The sequence below is a fragment of the Andrena cerasifolii genome, chromosome 2 (genome assembly GCF_050908995.1).
Source record: "Andrena cerasifolii isolate SP2316 chromosome 2, iyAndCera1_principal, whole genome shotgun sequence".
NCBI lineage: Eukaryota > Metazoa > Arthropoda > Insecta > Hymenoptera > Andrenidae > Andrena > Andrena cerasifolii.
This window is the reverse complement of record NC_135119.1, coordinates 4,911,857-4,934,721: the sequence shown is the minus strand read 5'-3', so window position 1 is coordinate 4,934,721 and position 22,865 is coordinate 4,911,857. Positions and strand designations below refer to the sequence as shown.

The 22,865-nt window shown below is 35.1% G+C and overlaps 2 protein-coding genes across 2 annotated transcripts; one reads left to right on the top strand and one right to left on the bottom strand.

Moving 5' to 3' along the window:
• Window positions 1-21: 21 nt before the first annotated feature.
• Window positions 22-14,897, bottom strand: LOC143378554 (cytochrome P450 4g15-like). Its single transcript, XM_076830385.1, has 8 exons — window positions 14,689-14,897; window positions 13,537-13,747; window positions 12,642-12,938; window positions 10,790-11,219; window positions 8,166-8,234; window positions 3,860-4,028; window positions 3,305-3,479; window positions 22-547 (listed from the first exon to the last, which is right to left on the bottom strand). The coding sequence occupies exons 1-8, from the start codon at window positions 14,825-14,827 to the stop codon at window positions 352-354; spliced, it is 1,686 nt and encodes a 561-aa protein (XP_076686500.1). The 5' UTR covers window positions 14,828-14,897; the 3' UTR covers window positions 22-351.
• LOC143378555 (cytochrome c iso-1/iso-2) lies at window positions 4,804-7,409 on the top strand. The gene is made up of 2 exons (XM_076830386.1): window positions 4,804-4,930; window positions 7,225-7,409. The coding sequence occupies exons 1-2, from the start codon at window positions 4,804-4,806 to the stop codon at window positions 7,407-7,409; spliced, it is 312 nt and encodes a 103-aa protein (XP_076686501.1).
• Window positions 14,898-22,865: the final 7,968 nt, after the last annotated feature.

Sequence of the window (22,865 nt, the reverse complement as noted above, 5' to 3'; positions counted from 1 at the left end):
AGGTGGGGACAAAAATGCTAGTTACGAAGATTCCGATTTATTTTACGAATTTTGAATCGCCCAGTAACATTAGAGAGTACTAAAACTTAATTTCCAAGAACGAACCAATCCATGACTAACTGAATTTATTATAAACATATATATATCAATAAGCGTTCTATAAGAAAGCGGGTGTATATCACGATATTATATTACTTCATTTAAATATAGTTAATTACTGAACAACAAAAGCCTTTTCTGCCACGAGTAAATGTCAATTTCAATCTAATAGTACGTTGATCCACATCTATGGAGTTTTGCATTTTTTCTTGCAGTGTTCAGTTATTGTATGTCATTCATGAGAACTCCATCTTAGGCACGGACCCCTTCACTGCTTTTATTTCGTGGCTCAATTTTTATTCGGAACCCGTCTACCCTCTTGAGAATAATGTCAATCTTCAGCCGGAAGTCCTTTTCTGTGAGATCCGACAGGATCTTGTAGTTCCGCAGGATCGTCGACAATAAGACCTTCAACTTTAACAGCGCGTATTTCCTTCCCACGCACGATCTAAAAAAAAAACAACGTAATTTAATCGCGTTAACCGTATTTCATAAAACCTGACTTGAAAAAAACGTAATACTTCTGAGGGGATGCCTATTTCGACGGTGTTTCGTATCTACGCATACATTGATATTCATAAATTTAGTATCGTTTTTATCATGCTCAAATTGTCAAGTAAACATATTTTATATTTATTTTAATTATTGATTAACTTTATCACATCGTGATTAAATTCAGTAACAGTATATTTTATCTAGTTGAAGAACTAAGAGATATACCTAAGCAAGAATAAAAAATAAAATCTAATTTGTCAAGATATTATCTACAAAATTTTAATAGCTAATAGTTCAATCACAAATTACTTAACATTGAATATTTTTTCTCGAGGACAATTTGTTTCTCAATTTAGTCAGTGAAGTTTTTTCGAAACTCAAAATAATAGGTCTCCATTGTGGCACAATACAGAATTAAAAGAATTTTCAGAAGACTCCTATTCGTATTACAACAAATGGGAATGGCGTCGGAGTATTCCATCTAACCTAACAATAAATTATTCGGATTTGAATCAATATGTATTGATTCAGTTAATGAATAAATTTTTACGAATATACCTCTTCTGGGTATGTTTACGTCGGACGTTGTAATATAATTTTGAAACTTACTTTCAAAAGAAAATTAATTAAAAAAAAAATTTCGACCATCTTATAAGCTCATCGAAATGAAATGAATCCATAAAATCCGATTCCCGAAAAAATAATTATTTAAGATGATATTTAGAATGAACATGGTCAATACGTCACCCTGTATATCGAAAATAGTAGAATAGAAAATACTTAAGGGGAGGCGGGTCATCTGACTCCTTCGGATGTTTACTGTACTCTGAGATTGTGTAGTGTAGCTACTTTAAATTGTTTTGTAGAGAATTAAGCTCCATCGCTTAAGGCTGATTCAGACACGTCGAGTAATTTAGTCGAGTAGCGAGTAATTTAGTAATTTACCATTGTTTTTCTGAACTGCTTGACTAAATGTTAGTGTTCACACACGAGCAAGTACTAAATTACTAGCTACTCGACTAAATTGCTCGACGTGTCTGAATCAGCCTTTAGGCGTTTGTTTATTGTTTAGTCCTAATCGCCCCATTTCTGCTCCCTTATGTCTAACGTCCCCATACCGACCCCTTGATACCCAATGTCCCCCTAGACAATTTAAACACACTTAGGGGGCGGTAGCGCCGAGTTCGAAAAACAATGGTATAAACCAGTGATGGCGAACCTTTTTGAGAAGTAGATCAAATTTTGTGCATTATTTTTTTTAATACTAGCCTGTGGGTCACTACGTCAGTGGCGTCACTTGGAAAGGGAGGGGGGGGGGGGGTGGTGGTGAAAAGCGTACCAACAATTCAACATTAGATATTTATACTATAATTTTTTAATATTTTCGATTTTCTATTTTCTCTTTGATGATATAAAAAATAAGTTTATAAAAATCAACGCGTGGGTCATTTAAAAAGCCTTCAGTGTCTGACGCCGGATCATAGGTTCGCCACCACTGGTATAATCCATTATAAAGTTAAGGGTGGTTGCTTCAGGGAACAGCGTTGTGGATCAAAATTATTGTGTTACCGAAAACGTAATGTTTTCTTTTTTAAAAGAAGATACCTTTGACTCTCCAAGAATCCTGACACACAAACCTTTCATTTATGATAAAATAAATTGCTCTTTATTTATCGTAGGGGTGGTTGGATAAATTTACGATTCATGTTATCTGTATGATTACTTCGTGTTAATATACTCGATTAAGCATATTAGATAACTATAATTGCAGGCAAATATGAAATGGAAATGTAGCCTGAATTAAAATTCTCGATGGATAATGTGAATCAAAGCAATAAGCATATAGTTGATCGATGGTTTTATGGACGTTCGACACCTCACTTGCGAGGCAGGCGGCGAGAGGGGTACGCCTATGCTCATACATGGGAGCTCTGCAGTGATACCAATCTTAGATAAAAAAATTATGTAGACAAAAATGTTATTTACATGTCTATTCCTAATAAAATTATTACTACACTGTTTGTTTTGGAATTCAATTAAACAAACAGTATGTTCAATGCAGCTAGAAACACAATGTTTTCATTAAAAGTAGCGTAAAATATGCGAGTGAAATGCGGCAACGTCGCTCTGCGTCCATCTTTTTTTCTCTTTCCATCTCACACTTGTGACGTACTTTTGCGCATTCGTACTGGTTCGCAACAAATTACTAAATACATGTTTACAGTTTGGTAGTGTTTTTACCAATTTCTACTGTATCCATTGTACAAGTATACATTGTATAGATGACTACCCGGCGTACAGCGTTGCCACGTTTCAAACAGTTCCTTCAGGCAGTTCCAAAAATACGAGCACATTGCCGTCTATTTATTCAATTATCTAATAAGCCGTACGGTTCATGTCGGATTTTCTTTTTTTAGAATTTCATAGGAATACTTAAGCTTTTCATTGCAACATTTTGCAGGACTTTCTCACTATTTTTAAGGACTCTGTGTAACATTTTATAGAAATTTTATCGCTTCTCCCATAACAGCCTGGGTATAAGAGCGCAACTTTGATTTCAATTTTTTCAAAAACTGTGCGGTCCATCGACTTGAAATTTTGACACAATGCGGACCACACTTTGAACGTTAGATTAAAACACTTTTCAAAGATTTCTCATTATTTTTTCTCCGGTATCGAACCTCCTTAAGCGATTGAAATGGTTACTTGCCTGGGTCCTGCGCTGAAGGGAATGAAGGAATAGTAATGTCTCCTCTGCATTCGTTCTGGCAAAAAATTGTCAGGGTCGAACTGTTCTGGGTTCGGATAGAATTCCTCTAAACGATGAACCCTGTACGGTAAAATTAGAACAGTACAACCTTTTGGCAGCACGTAGTTCTTAGTCACTGTAAACGAATGAAACATTGTCACGTGAACTTCGATAATATGTGTCACGCTTTACTTAAAAACTTTAAACAACATGATCTACTCAATCTACTATATACCAATGAATCGTATGCAGTAATTATACTTTCAATTTCAAGGATTTTCGAATTTGGAATAATATTTGAATTTCAATAAAAACATACAATTTTGTTAAGAATGTAACAAATATCGCGGTACATTATATTCGCTAAACAGATTTCAATTGATATTATTGATTATTGGTAAATGGAACCATGTATTTGAAAATCTGAACTGTTAAAGCAGTTATCTTTAAGTAATAATCTAGAAAATATATCATTCTTATTAAGTATTAATTATGAGCTGCGTGTATAAAATTTACCAAGTTTAACGTCTTCGTTAAGTAACCTTGCAATGGCTGGCACTGGTGGAAAAAGCCTCAGAGTTTCGAAAATAACTCTTTCCAGGTATTTCATTTCCAAAGTATCTTGGAACGTGCAAGGTCGGTCAGATCCTTTGAAAATAGAATCCAATTCCTCGTACACACGATCCTAGGATATAAGCGTTGCTATTACAATCTACATACATACATACATATATATATATATGGAAACTTCTGAGAGGGTCAGAAGAAAATTTTAAAAACTTTGATTTTTTACCATACATATAAGAACCACCCTAATATATATATATATATATAAAATTTCTTGCATAAGGGCGCCAACCATCCTCGCGCCGGCCCTGACTAAACTGAATTCTTTTAATGGAATTATGGAATTATTTAATATATATATATATATATATATATATATATATATATATATATATATATATATATATATATATAATCACTGCCTAAACAAATAATAGTAACTGAATTTTTTATTTGCACTTTTAATATCTTAGTATAATACAAATTAATTCCATTAAAAGAATTCAGTTTAGTCAGGGCCGACGCGATAATGGTTGGCGCCGTATACAAGAGAATTTTTGGCGCCCCCAAATTTTTGCACCTGTTTTCTATTTAATATGCTTTGTCTTTACGACGTACAATACAAAAAGAATTACATTTACATTCTTGTTTATGTGGGAGTTGGATTCCTTTATTATTAAGCGTGCGAGATATTTGTTTAACGCCCCCTTCGGCTGGAGCCCTTATGCGGCGCATAACTCGCCTTTGTCGTGATTTAATAAAAAAACTTCAAGTGACATGAAAATCGATAAATATCGAGTGTTGAAATAATACTTCACTATAGTGCTCGATGATTGCATGGATAATTATTGGCATAACCTCCGATATTAATAGTAATAAATTCTTTTGTAAAAATGGGAGATGCAGTCAGAGGAAAAGTTCTGTTTGTAAGAATGTGTGCGATGTGCCATACCGATGACAAAAATGGTAAACACAGAATAGGTCCTAATCTTTTTGGCATTATGGGCAAGACCTGTGGTAGTACGTATTCATACACTTATTTAAGAATTTTAGAATATTTAGACTGATAAATCGGTGTACTAATAGAATTTACGTTTACTGCCTTTGTAATTTGAAATTTGCACAAATTGTTGAAGCTATATTTACGTTGCAATTAAATTATATAGGTTACGTCTTTGAATGAACACAGTGTAATTTTAAATATTTATAAATCATGCGAGAAAAATATTTTGTACTTCGAAAATAAGATTATTTGCTGACGTTTATAGATCGAAATACTTGAATCATATATTCAATTAAATATATATTCTTAACTGTTAGTTGAACTTAACCCGAAACTTGCAAATGAAATGCAAAATTTGCTTCCTGTGGGTTAATTAAAATTCATAAACAAGAACGTAGCTGAAATTTCAAAAATTTAGAAAGTTTATCAAATGTGAATTATATTTCGATTTATACTTTCTGTTATGAATTACCGGTTATTGGAATTTTTGATCAGTGATTATTTATATTATAATTTTCATAAGACTATTACAATATTTTTTATATTACTCTACTTCACGCAATTAGAACCATCTCAGTTTTGCAAATACTAACTTCCGCAAAAATTGATTCGAGTAAACCAATGTAATAATTGAAAACTAACTTCGCATTTCGTAATGTATTAAAATTAATGCATGTAAGTAAGTATGGCTTAATAGAAACAATATAAAATTAACTGTCCTATATAAACTGTTACAATTAGTATTATTGTAGCATTCATTAAATTATAAGACGTTAGTAATGCATTATGTACACTATTTTAAGTTTGAAATTTTTCTGCAGTTAAAGGTACTAACCAGTCGTTTTTGTCGAAAATGAAGCATTTCTTCTTCATTTAATTACAAAGAAATAAATTCATGCTGAGACTTGTTCCTTCACACAAAGTTTATTAACATGATAAGCTTTAAATAAACATGTTTGTTTAGTCAAAAATATGTTTTTTTTAAACTTATGATGTTAATAAACACTGTGTCAAAGGACAAGTCTCAGCTTCAATTTATTTCTTTGTAATTAATTAAAAAAGAAATGCTTCATTTTCGTCAAAAACGACTGCCTAAGTAGTCCCTTCGTTGACACACTTCTTTTTCGATCAACTATGACAGCGCTGTCCAAGGTGGCTCCCGCGGGAGCTTGGGGTTCTCCCACTCTCGTCCGCGTTGTCAGGGATACCGCGCGACGCTAACCGCAGAGACGCTAGCCCGTCATGGTAGCGTTCGTAGCGTCGCGCGGTCTCCTTGACAACGGAAGGCACGCTGCGCTAGAGAAAGATTGGAAGGGGAAGCAGGCGCGTGAGGGGCCCCTACGCTGGACAGCGCTGAACTATGACATATCTGAGTGGCTCAAACCCAGAGCAATTTTTGAATGGCTGCCATTCTCATCTGAAGAATCCAATCGTAATGAAAAAAATCATGGGTCAATCTGAAGGTCTCTAGAATGTATTCGAATAGTTTTTTCATTGAAATTTTACCACTGTTTTTTTTGTAAAAAAAAGTCTAGAGTATTACATGTCGAGAAAAAACGAAGAAAATCTTTAAAAAATAGTAATTTGTACGAATTTCAATGTTAGAAGCTAACAATCTACAGAGTTGTTGTTCAGATAAAATATTTTGTGAAAAAAATAGTTTGTAAGTCGACTTTGGAAAAAGGTATTTATTTTGCATGCAGAAGGTACAGAACTTCAAAATCAGCTTATGGGTGGCTCACACCCAGAGTGTCAACGAAGGATTAAACTAGAAACCTTATCTTTGAAAGCAATTCATCAAATTTGTTCGCATATATCAGGCCTTCCCAAGTAGGGGAAAGCCACTCTATAAACATATGTTTCGGTCCTCCCTCCAACGCTACGCCTTCAACTAAGGTGGGACGATTCCTACTACCCTTTCTCCGAGGAGACAGTAACGCCGCTAGGAAGCATGTTGGGGCGCTTTAGGGTGAAAGTACCAAATGTGTCAAGTTTTTGTAGGAAATTTCGTAATGACTTTAAAATAGTAGGGAAAACTATATCGTTGTGTGTAATAAATTTTTTAAATTCTTTCACGTCATTTTGAAATGCTAGTTTAAATTTTAATTTTTCCTTCTATTTTTAAGTCATGAAATTTCCTACAAAAAATTGACACATTCAGTACTTTCACCCTAAAGCGCCCCAACATGCTTTCTAGCGGCGTAACATGTGTTTCAGGAGTGGTTTTCCCCTACTTGGGAAGGTCTGGCATATGTTATCCTGCATCATTTTTTAAATACTATATATAAACAAATAAAATAACAAATTTTAGCTACTCCTGGATTTATGTACACGGATTCTATGCAAAAGAAAGCAATTATTTGGGACGAGGCCCTGATGAATGATTTCTTGGAGTCCCCCAGAAAAATTATTCCCGGTACAAGAATGGTATTCATAGGTGTCAAAAATATGGAACAGCGCAGAGACATAGTAGCTTACTTAACAACGTTAAAATAAAGATTCAAAGCATTGCATTTTCAATGCGAATCATTGTGTATAGTGTCCAAAACGTGTTATTGTTGTACCTCGACAAATGTAAAAAAATGAAATGTTATAATTAATGAAATTAGCAAAGCTATATTCGTCTATACAGGGTGAGTCACATGACTGGTCCACCCCGGATAACTTCTAAAATGTGTATTTCACACGAAATTGTTTTATATAAATATTGCACGGTGTCGAAGGGAACATATTATGATACTGAAGCGTTTTCTATAAGCTTTATTTGTTCGAAACCAAATAATTAGCGAGATATTTGCAAAAACGTTCTTCATGGTCTCGGTATTTACCTTAGCTACCTAGTTTAGGCATCAGAAAAGTAAAGCTTAATACTTTCTTAAAGAAAATTCACTGCTCTTTCAAATTTCATGCTTTACAAATTATTCTGGGTGGATAAGTTAGGTGACTCACCCTGTATATTCTGTACTTCATTCGTGCCTACGTTAATAATAAGTAATGAGATGGCGAAAGAGTTTTCTCGTACTTTTTAAGAAAATTCAAAAAACGTTATTACATGTAGGTAAAACCAAAACTTGTGATACATTTAACTAAATTTTAATATATCGATTATCTTTTAAACCTCCCGAGTCAACTTTCAAATTTTATTCACTTGCATAAAGTTGAAAGAAACCGCGTAATAGCATTGGAATAAAGATATTTTATTATAAGCAGGAGAAACCTGTTCACCCATCCTAATACATTTATTAGACTCACCTGGATATCTTGATGTATACCGAGTACGCACAGAACAAAACTAGAACCCGCAGCGGTGGTGTCATGCCCCTGAGAATAAAAAATGCTATGCATTTATCGAGTATTCCAGCTAATATTAGCAGAGCCGTTCCTGGGTTTTGGCCGCTCAGGTGCAAAAACAATATTGCCGCCCTTATTAATTCAATATTCTTTAATTAAGAATGTAATATGCAGTGTTTACTTTTATATCTATACATACATTATTTTAAACAGTTATCATGCAAAAGAGTTTCGATTATTATTCTTATTAATCAAAATTTTACATGTAATAAACGGCCTGCGGCCACCCAGGTGCGGGGGCACCTTCTGCACCCCCGCCAGGAACGGCCCTGAATATTAGTATTCTGCATCTATTCTGCAACCGCTTTACATTATTTCGAATAGTTCATACAATGTGGATGGTTTCTGACTAATTTGGTATTAATAATAGAATTGCTTTTAATTAAAGATTGTAGGGCAACTCGATTAAAATGAATCCATACTGCGTTTTATTTAGTCATGTTGGATAATTTCACAGTTATTCCGATTAACCCTTAGAGGACCGGGATTTGTTCATTGAAATTGTAAATTTTATTTACTTAAAATTTACGCATATATACCACCAAAATAGCCGGCAAAGTATCAAAATTCTTAGATGACCACTATAGTGGCTCTCTAAAGGTTAAATGGTTTTTCCTCGAATAAAGCATGAAAATAATGTTTAGGTGAACTATACTATACAATTACATGTACATGTATAGTGTATATAAATGAACGAAGGAAATCCAAGAAGGAGTTTCAAGTAAGTGAACTAGTTTAAGATAAATAGTAATCAACATGCTGCTCTTAGGGTAATTTTAAAAAATCCTTTAAGGGGTTACATACCCTTGACAGGTCGGAAAATAGGGTCGTCTTTATGTTTTTTTTTTGTCATATACATAAACGTTATATTTAAAAATCAAGATATACACCTTGTTGTGTATAAATTAAGTTGTATTCTCTTCAAAAAGAGATTTGATATCTTACGAAATGGTGTCATGGTAGCCCCTTCTTCAAAAGCTTCTTCATAGTTACAGCATTTGCGGTACTGAAATATCTCAGAGATTAGTGGAGCGATTTGAATAAAATTTTGCACGAATATTCTTACGACTATAATCTAGTACTTATCAACGGCGATTTTGAAGAAATTTATTTTTTAAAAATGGCAGCTATTCAAAGTCAAGCATGTGATTTTCGACCTAAGTTTTCATCTTCTTTTATTAATAAAAAATCAAAGAAGGCACTAATCGAAAAATCGTCACCACTAGTATTAGATTATTGTCTTCAGAATATTCGTGCAAAAATGTATTCAAATCGCTCCACTAATCTCTAAGATATTTTCAATACTGCAAATGATGTAACTATGAAGAGGCCTTGTGAGAAGGGGATGCTATGGCACCATTTCTTGAGGGGGGATTGCGCCTTGTTGGGCCGAAAAATAGGTAATTCTTTGTGAATTTTTTCTACAAAAACTAAAATTTTTTACAAAAAAAATTGTTCTGAGTTTTTGTGTGACAGTGAAAAAAAAACATGGCAGATACAGAGAGAGCGTTGAAAAATAATCGGGTGTCCTTGGCGTTGACGAAAAGTACTGTAATGATTATCCGAAACACAAAAAGGAAAAGAGATTCTTAAACTATATGAATGTGGATATGGGTGGTAGTAGATGCATTAAGAAAAATAAAAAATTGTTAAAATGGCAGCCTTTTGAAGAAAATGAAGCGCCCTGATTTGAGTCTGAGAAAGGTTTTGCCTCAAAATCGGGAAAACTTCTTCAAATGAAAAAGGAATGGTAACAGATACCGTAATAAATGCGAGAGATGGGACACTGCGTGCGCGGCGAGCGTGCGCGGTGGTCGCAAGCGCTTATCGGGAGCACGAAAACCGCTTCGCAAAATCTTGACGCAGGCCCGGCTCACGGTAAGCGCTCGCGACCATCGCGCACGCCCGTCGCGCACGCAAAGGACATAGAGTCAGGCGTCCAAAAGACGGAGCGAGACAAAACATCAACGCGTCGTCTGTCTCGTACCGTCCTCGCTCGCTCTCGTCTTTGCTGAATAAGAGTGGGACAGAAGTGGTGGGGATAGCGGAAAGTCCGTATCGTGTACCCCAAACCGAGCCCATAACGAGTAAATACTATACCCTTAAAGTTACTAAAGGATTAGCGCATTGGTATCTTTGCAAAAAAATCCTAAAAATTGATACAAAAATAAACCGTCTATACGGGCTTCTCCCCTTAAACACTTTTGGAATCTCAGGGACATACATCAGTGTGCTCATTAAATGCATGCTTCCTTCTTCGAGTATTAGTTTCGACAGTTAAAGTTGGCTGCAGCGTTGTCATGTTTTCATTTATCATTCAAACAATTACGCAATAGCAGAGATGATAGCATTGAAAGTACTTGCGAAAGATTACATTTTGTTCAATTAGAGTCCGTCTACCTTTCTGAAGCGATTCTATGTACGAAAACCTGTTTAGTACATAGTATTCGACAATAAGTCCACTATTTATGTAGATCCTGGACTCACCTTGAACATCCACGCTTGGCTTTAAATTATCCTTTTACCTCAAACATAATGGTGTCGACTTCTTCCTTGATTTCGTTGTCACTGAGTTGCGCGCCATTTCTCGAAAGCTCCAGCATGAGATCCAAAAAGGCGAGCCTACGTTTCTCGCCCACATCATTGTCGTCGATATCATCAAGATCGTCCCTCACGTAGTGCATTTTCGTCGCTCCCTTATCTTTCTCGTTACTCGAATTTTTCTCCGTAGCATCTTGCGACGCTGCACTTTCTGTCGGCCTCTTCTGTTCCTCCCCAGTACTCGCGCAGATTTTCCTATAAGCTTCTTGCTTTTTCTTTTGAATTACCCTCGAGGTTAAGCCATGGATGGTGTTCAGCAGATTCTCTTGTTGCTTCGCGAACTTTGTGAATTGGAAGATAAAGTCGAATCTCAGATTCACGTTGTACTGTCGTCGATGAATGATGTCGCACATACTATGTATAAAAGCATGTTAAAGTTATTAATGTTTATTATATTAATGTTGTTTAATGTTTCAGAAAAAAAAATCAAAGTCTTTTTGTAGCGCTTTTGCAGTGTCAGTGTCATTTTAGCTGCACAATTCAGATTTTATAATTAATGTTTAGGGTCACATATTTTATTAAATTTAATGACTCTAATCTCAAGTGATCACGAAGAAAAAAATTTACATAGTAAACAACTGGATAGAAATTTTTGAATATGTAACACACCGTTTTTAGAAGTTTGTATTACGAAGCTATTTATCGTGAAGATGCATTTTGGAAAAGTTTAGAGTACCTATTAATTCTGTCTGAAGGTTTCTTTAAGGGGTCAGTCCACTGTGACGGTTTGAAAAATTAAGCTATTTTTGAAGATTTTTTTTCTGCGTAGATACAGCATATAATGCAATAAATCTTTTTGGTATTTATTAAGCTACTCTTATGTTATACAAAAAAAATTAAAAGAATTTTTTAATTTGTTTTAAAACTTAAATCGCAATTATTTCAAAGCAGCATTTTTTCAACTACTGCAGGTGATTGCAATAAAATTATTAGATCAATCAGTCTGAAATTCTTACACGTTATTCAGAACATCAGTGGCTATGGCCAAGACCACGGAAAACTTTTTGGATTAAACATTTTTGAAAAATTCACCGTATTTCGACACTTAAACTTCAAACCCCCGTCATTTTCTTAATTTTTGATCAGTAAAAATAATCTTGGTTCCGGCGAGAACCACACTCATAACGATTGCAGCACACTTTGAATTTTTTGTTTCAAATGCGTCGTTCTCCCGGAACCACCTGCACTAGCACTGCATCGCTTTCTCAAGGCGCTCACTTCAGTGCGATATAAATATTTATAAAAAAAACTGTTTAAAATTTAAAATAGATTTTTTATACTGCCAATAAGTGTATTAATAAGTAGACAAAACATTATTTACGTTGGACATTCCGTTTACTAAAAAATAAATCCTAAGAAATGACATTTTTTCACGACTACACAGTGGACTGACCCCTTAAGACAGGTACAAATACATTAAACAATTATATGTCACTGTAGTATTATTTAGTAATACTATACCAAAATTAATCAAGCTAACGTTTTTTTTCTAGGAAAAATAATGACAAGGGTACGTTTTAGATAATTTTTTAGTGTAATAAAAGTGTTAGAAAAAACGCGAAGCTACACGTGGCTTCAATGAAATATAGAAAAAAACTCTATTTCTTCAAAAGAGTATAACAACATAAGCGTAAATTGAGCATTAATTAAAAATATTTTCTTATTTTATCCGATTACGTTGTTGTGAATATTTTACAGTAAAGTAACAATCCACAAAATATAATGTAACTTGCTTATCATTTAATCGAATCGACACTGTAATTATGAAATACTTACTTCATCACAGCCATAGCGTAATCATAACCAGTTTTATGTTTCTCAGATTCCCTTAGACCCATTGCTGTTTCCAATAAAATATCAACGGTGACTGCTGATAAATAATCGTGGCAGTCAAATTCTTTTCCTACTTGTTGGCGCAGTCGTATTACTAAATCTCTGCTGTTTTCATAAAATAATGGAACGAATGTTTTTAATACGTTCAAGTGGAATGTAGGCGCTATTATTTTCCTGTGCGATCTCCATTTTTCACCAGAGCTAATGAGCAAGCCGTCTCCCAGCCAAGGCTTGAAGTATCTGGAATGTAAAAATTAATGAAAAGTCTTTCGAAAGCAAATGGTCTCTACCATTACTATATATTCAAAATAATATTTAAATTGTGTACGTATTTTTCTGCTCTGTATGTTAATATGTAAGGGTCTTCGAATAGAATTTTTTGATTCGTGCAAAAATCCCGCGAAAAAATTAGGATTTCGACTTTAAATAGCCGCCATTTTGTTTTAAATTAATATTTCGGAAAATTCTCTCCGTCAACCTGAGGATACATTAATATGCTAACGAAATCTTTTTTGTTTTTCGATTTTAGATAACCTGATTCCGAATGGCAGTGCTCACCGTAAAACCAAATTTTTAAAAATGCTTCTTGGATGTCGGTTGTTACTTTATTATAAACGTAAATATTTTTCTACGAAAAAATTACCAAATGTTCTTTAAATGTTGCCCTTTTAAGTGCAAAAAGTTTTGTAGAAATATATGTTTCCGCTTCTTCAAAAAAAATTCACAAATATTCGCCTCTTTTCGGCCGCCTGACTAGGTATGACCCCTTAAGATACTGCAGTGCAGCGAGTATGCTTGGATGGAGTGTAGGTAAAAATGTTGGTTGCAAAATATTTACCTGTACTCTGGAGACTTATCGATATGAACTGAGCTACTGAGAATGATTTCAACATCACGAGGGTGATACAGGAAGACCACTAATTTCTTTCCCAAGAAAGCTCGAACTACAGGCCCGAATACATCATATTTAAGTATTTTTTCCAAAACATGATCTGGATGCACGCCCAACGTGAGTAATGCATTTCCTATAATTGGCACTGTTTTTGGTCCTAGAACAAAACGAACCAGATTTCATTTGCAAACCTGATTCATATACAGGGTGTTCCTGTTATTGCTATATAAATATATGAAAGAAATTGAGTGTGCAAATTTTTCACTACTTTTTATAAGCCACTGGTTTGGTTATTTTAATTTCTTAAATGTATAATGACTTTGAAACAACGAAGGTAAATTTTGTGAGGTATGTAATTTTTTAAATGGAAATAAATGTATATTAATTATAATTGTAAATTTAAAAAGTAAAACAACCAATCGCGTTAGTTTTTAAATGTACTGAAACCTTTTCTTCTTCCTTTCTTTATATACATACTTGACACTTTTAAAAAAAATACATGAACACCCTGTATATCTAAAACATTGAAATTCCCATGCATTAAAACTGGCCTGTGATTTCAAACATAATAACGAAGTATGTAAAATTCTATGGGCTCTCGGAATGGATACATAGCGGTTATTTAATAAAATAAACAAAACCTGTGGCTCATTAGTAGACTTTAAACGTTTAAAAAAACATGTCTGTCAATGTATTACATTGTATTATATTTTCTTCGAAGACCATATTAATTGCCTCCAAATTTAGTTTAGTAGTCTAACACACTAGACTTGAAGAAACTTTTCCAGCATTTAATTGCATTAGAGATGCATCAAACAGTTTAAAGAAATAAAGTAAATACAATATTATGCATAGTTTTCTCTGAATTATTATGATCTGCAAGCTAAAGGCTGCTTCTTTTGGTAAAGTAGTATCGCTTTCCAATATTATTCTTCACCAAATTATTGTGAAAGTTCGGTTTACTTCAAATCCACAACAAGTCTATCTAAACTTTGAGAATAGGGGATGTGATTCCTATGATATGTGCACATTAAATCGAATTTATATTTGTAGTTGATTTTTAAAGAATGTAATTATATTTCTATTGTGTTTACCCACCTGGCAGCTTATGTCCCAAACGAACGACTCGTAAACTCTCGATGTAAAAGTAGATACCAAGTAAAATGGTAGACGCGGAAAGGAGGGTGTAAAAAACAGCTGTTTGCCAGTAGGTTGTTGTTATCGTCGCCACCTCCATCTTCGATTCTACTCGAAGATATACTCACCAATTTTTCCTATTCGGCAAAAATGATTCACAAATATTTCGACGTAACGTCTATTACACATTTTTATTTATATTTCATTTCTGCAAGTTTAACCCTTAACTGGTGTACTGTTTTTGGCAAACGTAACTGGTATACTGGGGTCGTGGCAGACCCCAAATAAAAAAGGACAGAGAAATTTGTAAAGTCGACACTAGAGCAACCACTATGAATATTTTCATCTTAGGTAATGTATAAAATAATAGAAGTATAAAAAGTTAAACTATTATTATAAAATTAATTAGAAATTCAGTTTACCAACTTAGACAACCGAAAATTGTACATCGAACTTTGGGTGCTTGGGGTCACGAGCGACCCCAGGATACCAGTTAAGGGTTAAAGTACGTGGATTGGGAATATATATTTTAAGTGTTTACTGCTGATCTTTTAACCAACAAGAAATATAGGGGTAGTCCGGGAGACTTGACCATATGGGAGAGTTGAGCCGCTTTAAATATTTGTTTTAAATTTCGCCGTTCTAAAATTCTTTTAAAATTCTTTACCGTTACCATGTCATGTAACAAAATGACGATCGGTGGTACGCTTTAGCTGTGAGTCAGGAAAACGTGTTTCTTCGTGTTCCGAGTGAAATACAAAGTAAAAGCTCAATTAAAGTATATAAGATAATTACACTAGTTTACAAAATCGAAAAAATTATTTTTGATTGAGACTCTACTATGAAATTCTTATGTAAGGTGGCCCCCTAAACTCAAAAATCGACATGAGACGAAATCCTATGGATACTTTTTTGAGATATCGCCCGATGAATATTTTGGTAATTTTTTAAGAAGACGACCCGATGTTATTGGCCATATCTCGCGTTAGAGTTCACCGATTTAATCGCGACGACTCTTAAATTACAGATAATTAAATTGCATACAACTCTTTCCCACAGTGTTTTCCAATCCGACCAATAGTTTAGGCGGAATCGAGCGAAACTTAAGGAAAATGTAATGTTTGGGGCCGAAATTGAAATCGAAAATTCACTACATAGCCTGGAAAATATAGAAGTTATCATGTCACGTCCAGTTTCTTATTTTTTAAGTAGAGTGCGCACATTTACTAAGAAAACAAGCCCAATATGAGCAAAATCCATGCACAAATAAGGAAGTTATTGGCGATAGAGCGGGAGTGCCTATTTTCAATTTTTTCCCTATTTTTGCATTTCTTCCTGTTTCTTGGCAATATTATTCCTAGATAATATATTTTCCAATGTGAAAAATACGAAAATATGAATACAAGATAAAATGTGAAATAGATAATAAAATTCTGTGTTCGAAAAAATTTGCTGTCGCTCAATAGATTTGCACTAATAATTGTATTTTGGTACTATCCGTATTTTCAACCAGCTTTCTCTAAATGACTATTTCATTATACAAATATAAAAATACGAATTTCCACGTTATTAAGCACGTATCACTTTTATAAATAATACCCCCTCTGCTTCTTTTCTTCCTAAGATGTTTATAATTAATGATATTACAAGATTAATAAATTGACACTTAAATTTCACGCGCACTGTCTAATTCACGATCATCGAATTAAGAAGAAAATAAATAATTTAAAAGTATTCCAAACTATTTTCATTAAACTATTTTCCCGTGAATTTTAGTCAAAGTAAGAGTACACGCTAAATACCTTGGCACAATATTTGCGCGCGTCAAGTCACAAGCGTCGAAATCCACAACGCGATTCGCTGAGGCATCAGCTCCTTTTATATTCTCGATTATATACCGTCAATACGGATGTGTGTAAAACTTTTTTTTTTTAAATTAATTATACGATGACCCGTCTTTTCCTGTCTTTCATTTGCTTAACAAATTTTCATTGTCGCGTAGCATAAATCAATTATAATGGCGTACAGTGAGAACAGGTCATTTGATAAAAATAAAGATCCGAAATAATTAAGCAATTGATCGCGAAGCGGCTTGACGAATTACTTGGTCTTTGTAATCGAATTACTTTGTCACTTATGCATATATATACACTTGCTACATGTATATGGTAATATAATAAACACGTTGCATTTAATGAATAAACAATTTTACACTTAATAATCAATCAACTAAATATCGATTACAGTCTGCTCTATTCATGCTTTATTCATGATGGAAATAATTATTTAGTTAGATGAAGTACGTAGAGTTGAAAGAGGGAAGAAGGGGAGGTAGGGAAGATAGAGAAATAAGGAACGAGACTACGAGACGTAAGAAGGTACCAGGGTCATTCCACGCGAAATCGCCCACTTTTCGGAGTAACATTTCGGATTTTGGTGAATCTTGAATATATTGTAGTCTTTAGTGATATATAAACGTAACTCAAAGGATTTTTAAAATTTTTAAAAATTGTAGATCTTACAGCTGTTTGAATTATAGCGATGACCTTTCTTCAATAAATTATAACTGTTAAACTCAGAAACTGATAAAAATAAGCTTTTGGGTGCTTACAGTGGAGACATAAGAGCACCTAATAAAAATTATTCCACGTAAAAAAACAAATTTTTCACCATTTATTTTGCAATTGTTCTAAACAAATACAAGTTTTCAATAGCAGGGCGTTATTTAAAAATGTGAAGAAAAAAATGAAGATATAGTCCTATTTGTCCTCTTTACGGACACGGTTTCAAAAACCCGGACACTTTAAAATTAGAAAAATTAAAATTAATTGAATGTGACGCTGCGTCGTCAGAGTGGCCAAGTGGCTACAGTGACTCGCATTAATATTCGGACACTTTTTAAAATCGCATAACTTTTTTAGAATTGGTCCAAACAACTTGAGCTTTTTTGAGAAGCTAGAAGGATTAGTTAGCTAACTGACACGTTTCGTCGTTTTGAAAAAAAAAATGTATTTGGTTGGAATAGCGAAAGAAATAGTAAAGGTCGATTTTTAAACTTTTTTTATGAGCTTGTAATGAAAATTCAAAAAAAAAAAAAAAACGGTTTGTAGATTGCAGTAAGTTGAATACGTGCCTAAAATTTCATCAAAATCGGTTAACGTGGCTTCGAGCTACAAACGTTTAAAGATCGCAGGATTATGGATTAACATTTTAACAAATGGGGGAGAAATGAAATATTATAGTTCTGCCACTTTTTATATTTCGACTTTCATCACATTTATTTCAACTAGCGATAAGTAACATGTGCTACGCGTGCCAAAACCCCCGAGGTATAACGAATATGTATCGTAGAGGGTAAAAAGACAAAAAGACGGTTATAACGATCGCTCTTTGATCGTCGAGGTGGAAACGAGCACTTCCGGAAATGACGTAGCAACCTGCTTCACCCCCTACATGGAACGTGTCCGGAAATCGACCCTCCAGGATAATAAAAAAAAGAGGCAGGAGAGAGGTATACAACACGAGGGAGACAAAGAGAAACAAACTTCCCCTCGAGTGAGCTTGGGCGAGCGGGACCAATTTCACGAAATTACGAAATTATCGATGGGCGCCAAATCGACCACCCTTTATTACCGCCACCGGCGCCATATAGATTTCCTGACCAACTGGATTATTCACAGAAGACAGACATACACCAATGAAAACAATTTTTCAATCTATTTAATCTATTAAGAATGGCGTGGCACATTTTCATTTTCGCTGTACAAGGTGTACATTAGGGTGGCTCTTATTTACTCTTGGTAAATTTTTGTTCAAGATTTTCTTCGTGACACCCTAGAGAATAGTTCTAAAAAATTAAAAAAAAATCCGTGTGAAGTTTGAGCTCAATCGGATAACGGGAAAGGGCACCCCTGGGCCCTTAAACATTTAAATCATTATTTAACAGCTCGCGAAGTCGATTTTATATAATATCCTCCAAGTTACTGATTAAATAAAAACATATGTCAAACAAAAGTTGTAGATCCGGATATGGAGCATGTTTTATGTTCTATTACTTTTTTTCGTGCGACAAACGGTTTTCGAAAAAAGTCCCTAAAACTAAAAAAAAACTTTCTTTTCCTCAAATTTTGAAAGTTTAAATGCTTCTTGGACACTTTTTATTTATGAAGGTGAACAAACAAAATGGAATTTTTATTTTCGAGGACTATTTTTTAAACATTTAAGGGGGAGCATATACCGAAATATGTGAAAAAGATAAAAAAAAATTTTTTTCTTATTTTCAGTGTTTATATATATATATATATATATATATATATAAATAATATTAAATGTGCCATACTACCAACAAGCTGCTATTTACTTCAGAAATTGACTTTTGGCCAGCTTTTCGGGAAAAGGCACCACTGTGCGCCGTAGCGAAAGGGTTCAAATTCAACTTTTAAAATATTGCTGGGGCACTCCAACATTTTGTTTGTGCTGAAAAACGGGCCTCATTAAAATTGTATTACACTCTATAATGTTTTAGAGGTTGGTACCCGATTATTAATATTGGAAATAAAATTGTATTTTTTTACTTAAGACGAATTCATACACCAGACATTCTGTAAATCTGAGAGTTTATATTATATCAAGAATCCCCCCCCCCCTCCCCAGAATGGCAACCCGGCTTGCCAAACCTTCCCCCACTCTGGCTAGTAAACATTGCTACTAGAATTGTATAAATCTGAATTGGCTACTTTTAAAAGTTTTTGGTTCACAAATTTAGTTGGTAAAAAATGTAATACGTGGAAAAGAAAATTGCAGTTTTATTCTTAGAAAGCACAAAATTCAATGCCTGGTAGCAACCCTTAATATGTAACTGAGAAAAATAAAATTAATACCGCATTACTTACTCATAAAGGTGAATACATTGGCGGAGTAGGTGGTGAAAAAATACAAAAATAATTTTTTTTAGGTCAAATAAGCACCACCCTACTGTATAGGGTAGTAAGTATTAATGTGAATCTTGTATCAGTTTTATTAATTTTGATAAGGAAATCTTAAAATAATTTGGGTTTACGGAGAAGCAGCATTGTAAAGTTCTTATTCCACTCGTACATTGAAAGCTATTGAACATTTACATACTACCTGATATTACGTAGGGGGCAAATGCAAATTATATCGTGCATTTTACAAGCATGCATATTGTTATCAAGTGTATCCTATAAATGGTGGTGAATAAATATCTTACTTATTCGCACAGCATTCGTGTACATAATATTTATTATTCAGTGCGGAAATGAATGTTGAATAGATTACGTGCAGCCAAATGCATGAAAAATATTATTGTTTTTTCTGAAATTAATGTTGAATTTTATGCGGAGCAAATTTATTTTATCCTATACTTTAACAAAAGTACTTAAAATGTCTTTTGTTGTCAAATTATTATCGCTGTATAATTGTATTATTGAGCTTCGTGACATTTATAAACGTGTAACATATTTAGACACGTAAAAAATATGTTGCAAAAGTGTAGAATAATCATCCAGACCTGCTGTCACGGGATATGCGTTGTCTAATTTATATTATATAATGTAGCAATAATTTTTCACGATTTTCTTTTTATTTTTGCCTGTATTCATATTTAGGGGGTTAAACCACCCCTCAAAGTTCTTAAGGGGTACAACATTGTATTGAATAAAACTTGATATAAATTTCATTTGCGTCATAACTTGCTGTGTAGATGATGTTCTTGTCGTGAGTCACCGTTATTAGGGGGTAAACTACCCAAGGGGTGGTTCACCTTTCATTGTCAGTAGCGATGGGAGGTCATAAAACCACTGATGTGTCATCCTAAAATAATTTATGTCTAAGGTTTTCAAGAATTTTATGAATTTCTTTACACGTTTCAAGTTTCCCAAATGCGCAGTTAAAACATTACAGATAATTTACCCCCTATTAATGGTCACCGACGACAAGAACATCATCCATACAGCAAGTTATGACACAAATTTTTATATCAAGTTTTATTCAACACAATTTTGTACCCCTTTTGAACTTGAGGGGTAGTTTCACCCCTTACACATGCTAACGGGCCAAAATAAAAAAATATGTGTTTTTTAATTTTCGGTCCTCTAAAACATATCCAAAAACCAAAGCAATCGGAGACGAACACCTGAAAATCTTATAACTTTGAGGAGTGGTTTCACCCCCTAAATATGAAAAGAGGGCGCTATAAAAATTCACGTATATCTTATTTTTCGATCCTCAAAAACATATCCAAAAACCAAAGGAATCGGAGGCGGACACCTGGGAACTTCTCCTGGTGAGTGTGGGGCTCGTGCGGCTCCCGGTGGAGAAATTCTCCATCCCTTACTTGGGGGATATTAACACTTTCACTGGCGTCAACGCTTTGTCACGCCGAGAGGTTTAACAATACAAACATATGAAAAAAATAAAAAAGTATCAAGTTGCCAGTGGCGGATTTAACAGGGCGGTTGATGAGAAGTTGCCGCCTAGGCCCCTGCATAGAAGGACCCCCTAGGGCCTCATCTTCAAAAGAGAATTATGATTTTAACCAAATACTATTGTAGGTTTTCCCGCAATGGAACTCAGGGGGGATAAGACATCACTTTGTTCTAGGTAGAAAATAAGGATGTATATATTGTTACATATAAACTAACAAGGGGAGGACACCATGTGGTAGACACCGATTTTGATGAGCCTTGGGCACGATGGATCTATGTCGAAAATAAGTGTAAATAGGTGTGAATTCCCTTCTGGAGGCGTCGGAGTCCCTTTGAAAATGTCTCCACGTTAAAAAAAATTTGTATAAATTTTTTTTATAAATTACTTTTTTTATAAATTTTCTTTTTTAACTTGGGGAAATCTTCAAAAGACACCCCGACTCCTTCAGAGGGGAATCCCCCGGGGGCGCCAGGGTAGTGTGGGATTTCTACCCACTAAAACCCCACGGCCACTATGAAATTTTTAATAATTATCTTGTAAATATCTCTATTATTAAGGCCCATTGGCAGACACGCTCGGACACCTATTTACTTATTTTCGACATAGATCCATCGTGCCAAGGCTCATAAAAATCGGTGTCTACCACATGGTGTCCCCCCTTGTAAGGTACAATAAGTAAACAAATAGAAACGTGTGCCGACAGCGAGGAAGCGTTACCAACGACGTAAAGTGTGGCAACGGCGCACGACGCAAGCGACCGGAAGGGGGCCCCAGCGTCCCCGTGTACAGTATTTCCTCGTTAAAGGCTCGGTTTGGTGTACACGATACGGACTTTCCGCTATCCCCACCACTTCTGTCTCACTCTTGTCCGGCGAAGGCGAGAGCGAGCGAAAGGCACTGAAAGCGAGCGAGGACGGTACGAGACAGACGACGCGTTGATGTTTTGTCTCGCTCCGTCTTTGGGACGCCCGACACTCCGTCCTTTGCGTGCGCGACGGGCGTGCGCGATGGTCGCAAGCGCTTACCAAAGAGAAGGTATACCAAGAGGCGACACTCTGACGAAGAAACCAGTTTTAGAGAGAGACGAAATCCACAACCAATTTAAATGTCCATGCGGTAGTCGGAATGCGACGGGATTAACAAGAGGCGATAGTAAGACGAAGATATACAGCTGCCTTATACAACCAATTTAAAGGGACAAGCAAACGAAGAACTTCAAAGATACCGCTCGGAGTGTCGCCTCTTGGTATACCTTCTCTGTGCGCTTACTGTGAGCCGGGCCTGCGTCAAGATTTCGCGAAGCGGTTTTCTTGCTCACGGTAAGCGCTTGCGACCGCCGCGCACGCTCGCCGCGCACGCAGTGTTCCATCTCGCTCCCCCCTTCGGTCAGAAAGAAGCGAGTAACGAAAACTCGGAATTAGGGCTCTGTTCACGATAAGGGCTCAACGCCGGTCTCGACCAGCGAGCCGTTAACGAGGAAATACTGTATCGGGAGGAGATGCGGGAGCTACGAACTTCAACAAATAGTATATTTTTTTCTGTACTAATACACCTTGCCCGTTTTTAATAAACTACCTCTTCATTTTCCCCCAACAGTTAGAATGTTTGCCACCTAGGCCCTGTTTCTTAAATCCGCCACTGCAAGTTGCGTAAGTTTTTACCAAAACGTCTAATAGATATTAGTTCATAGA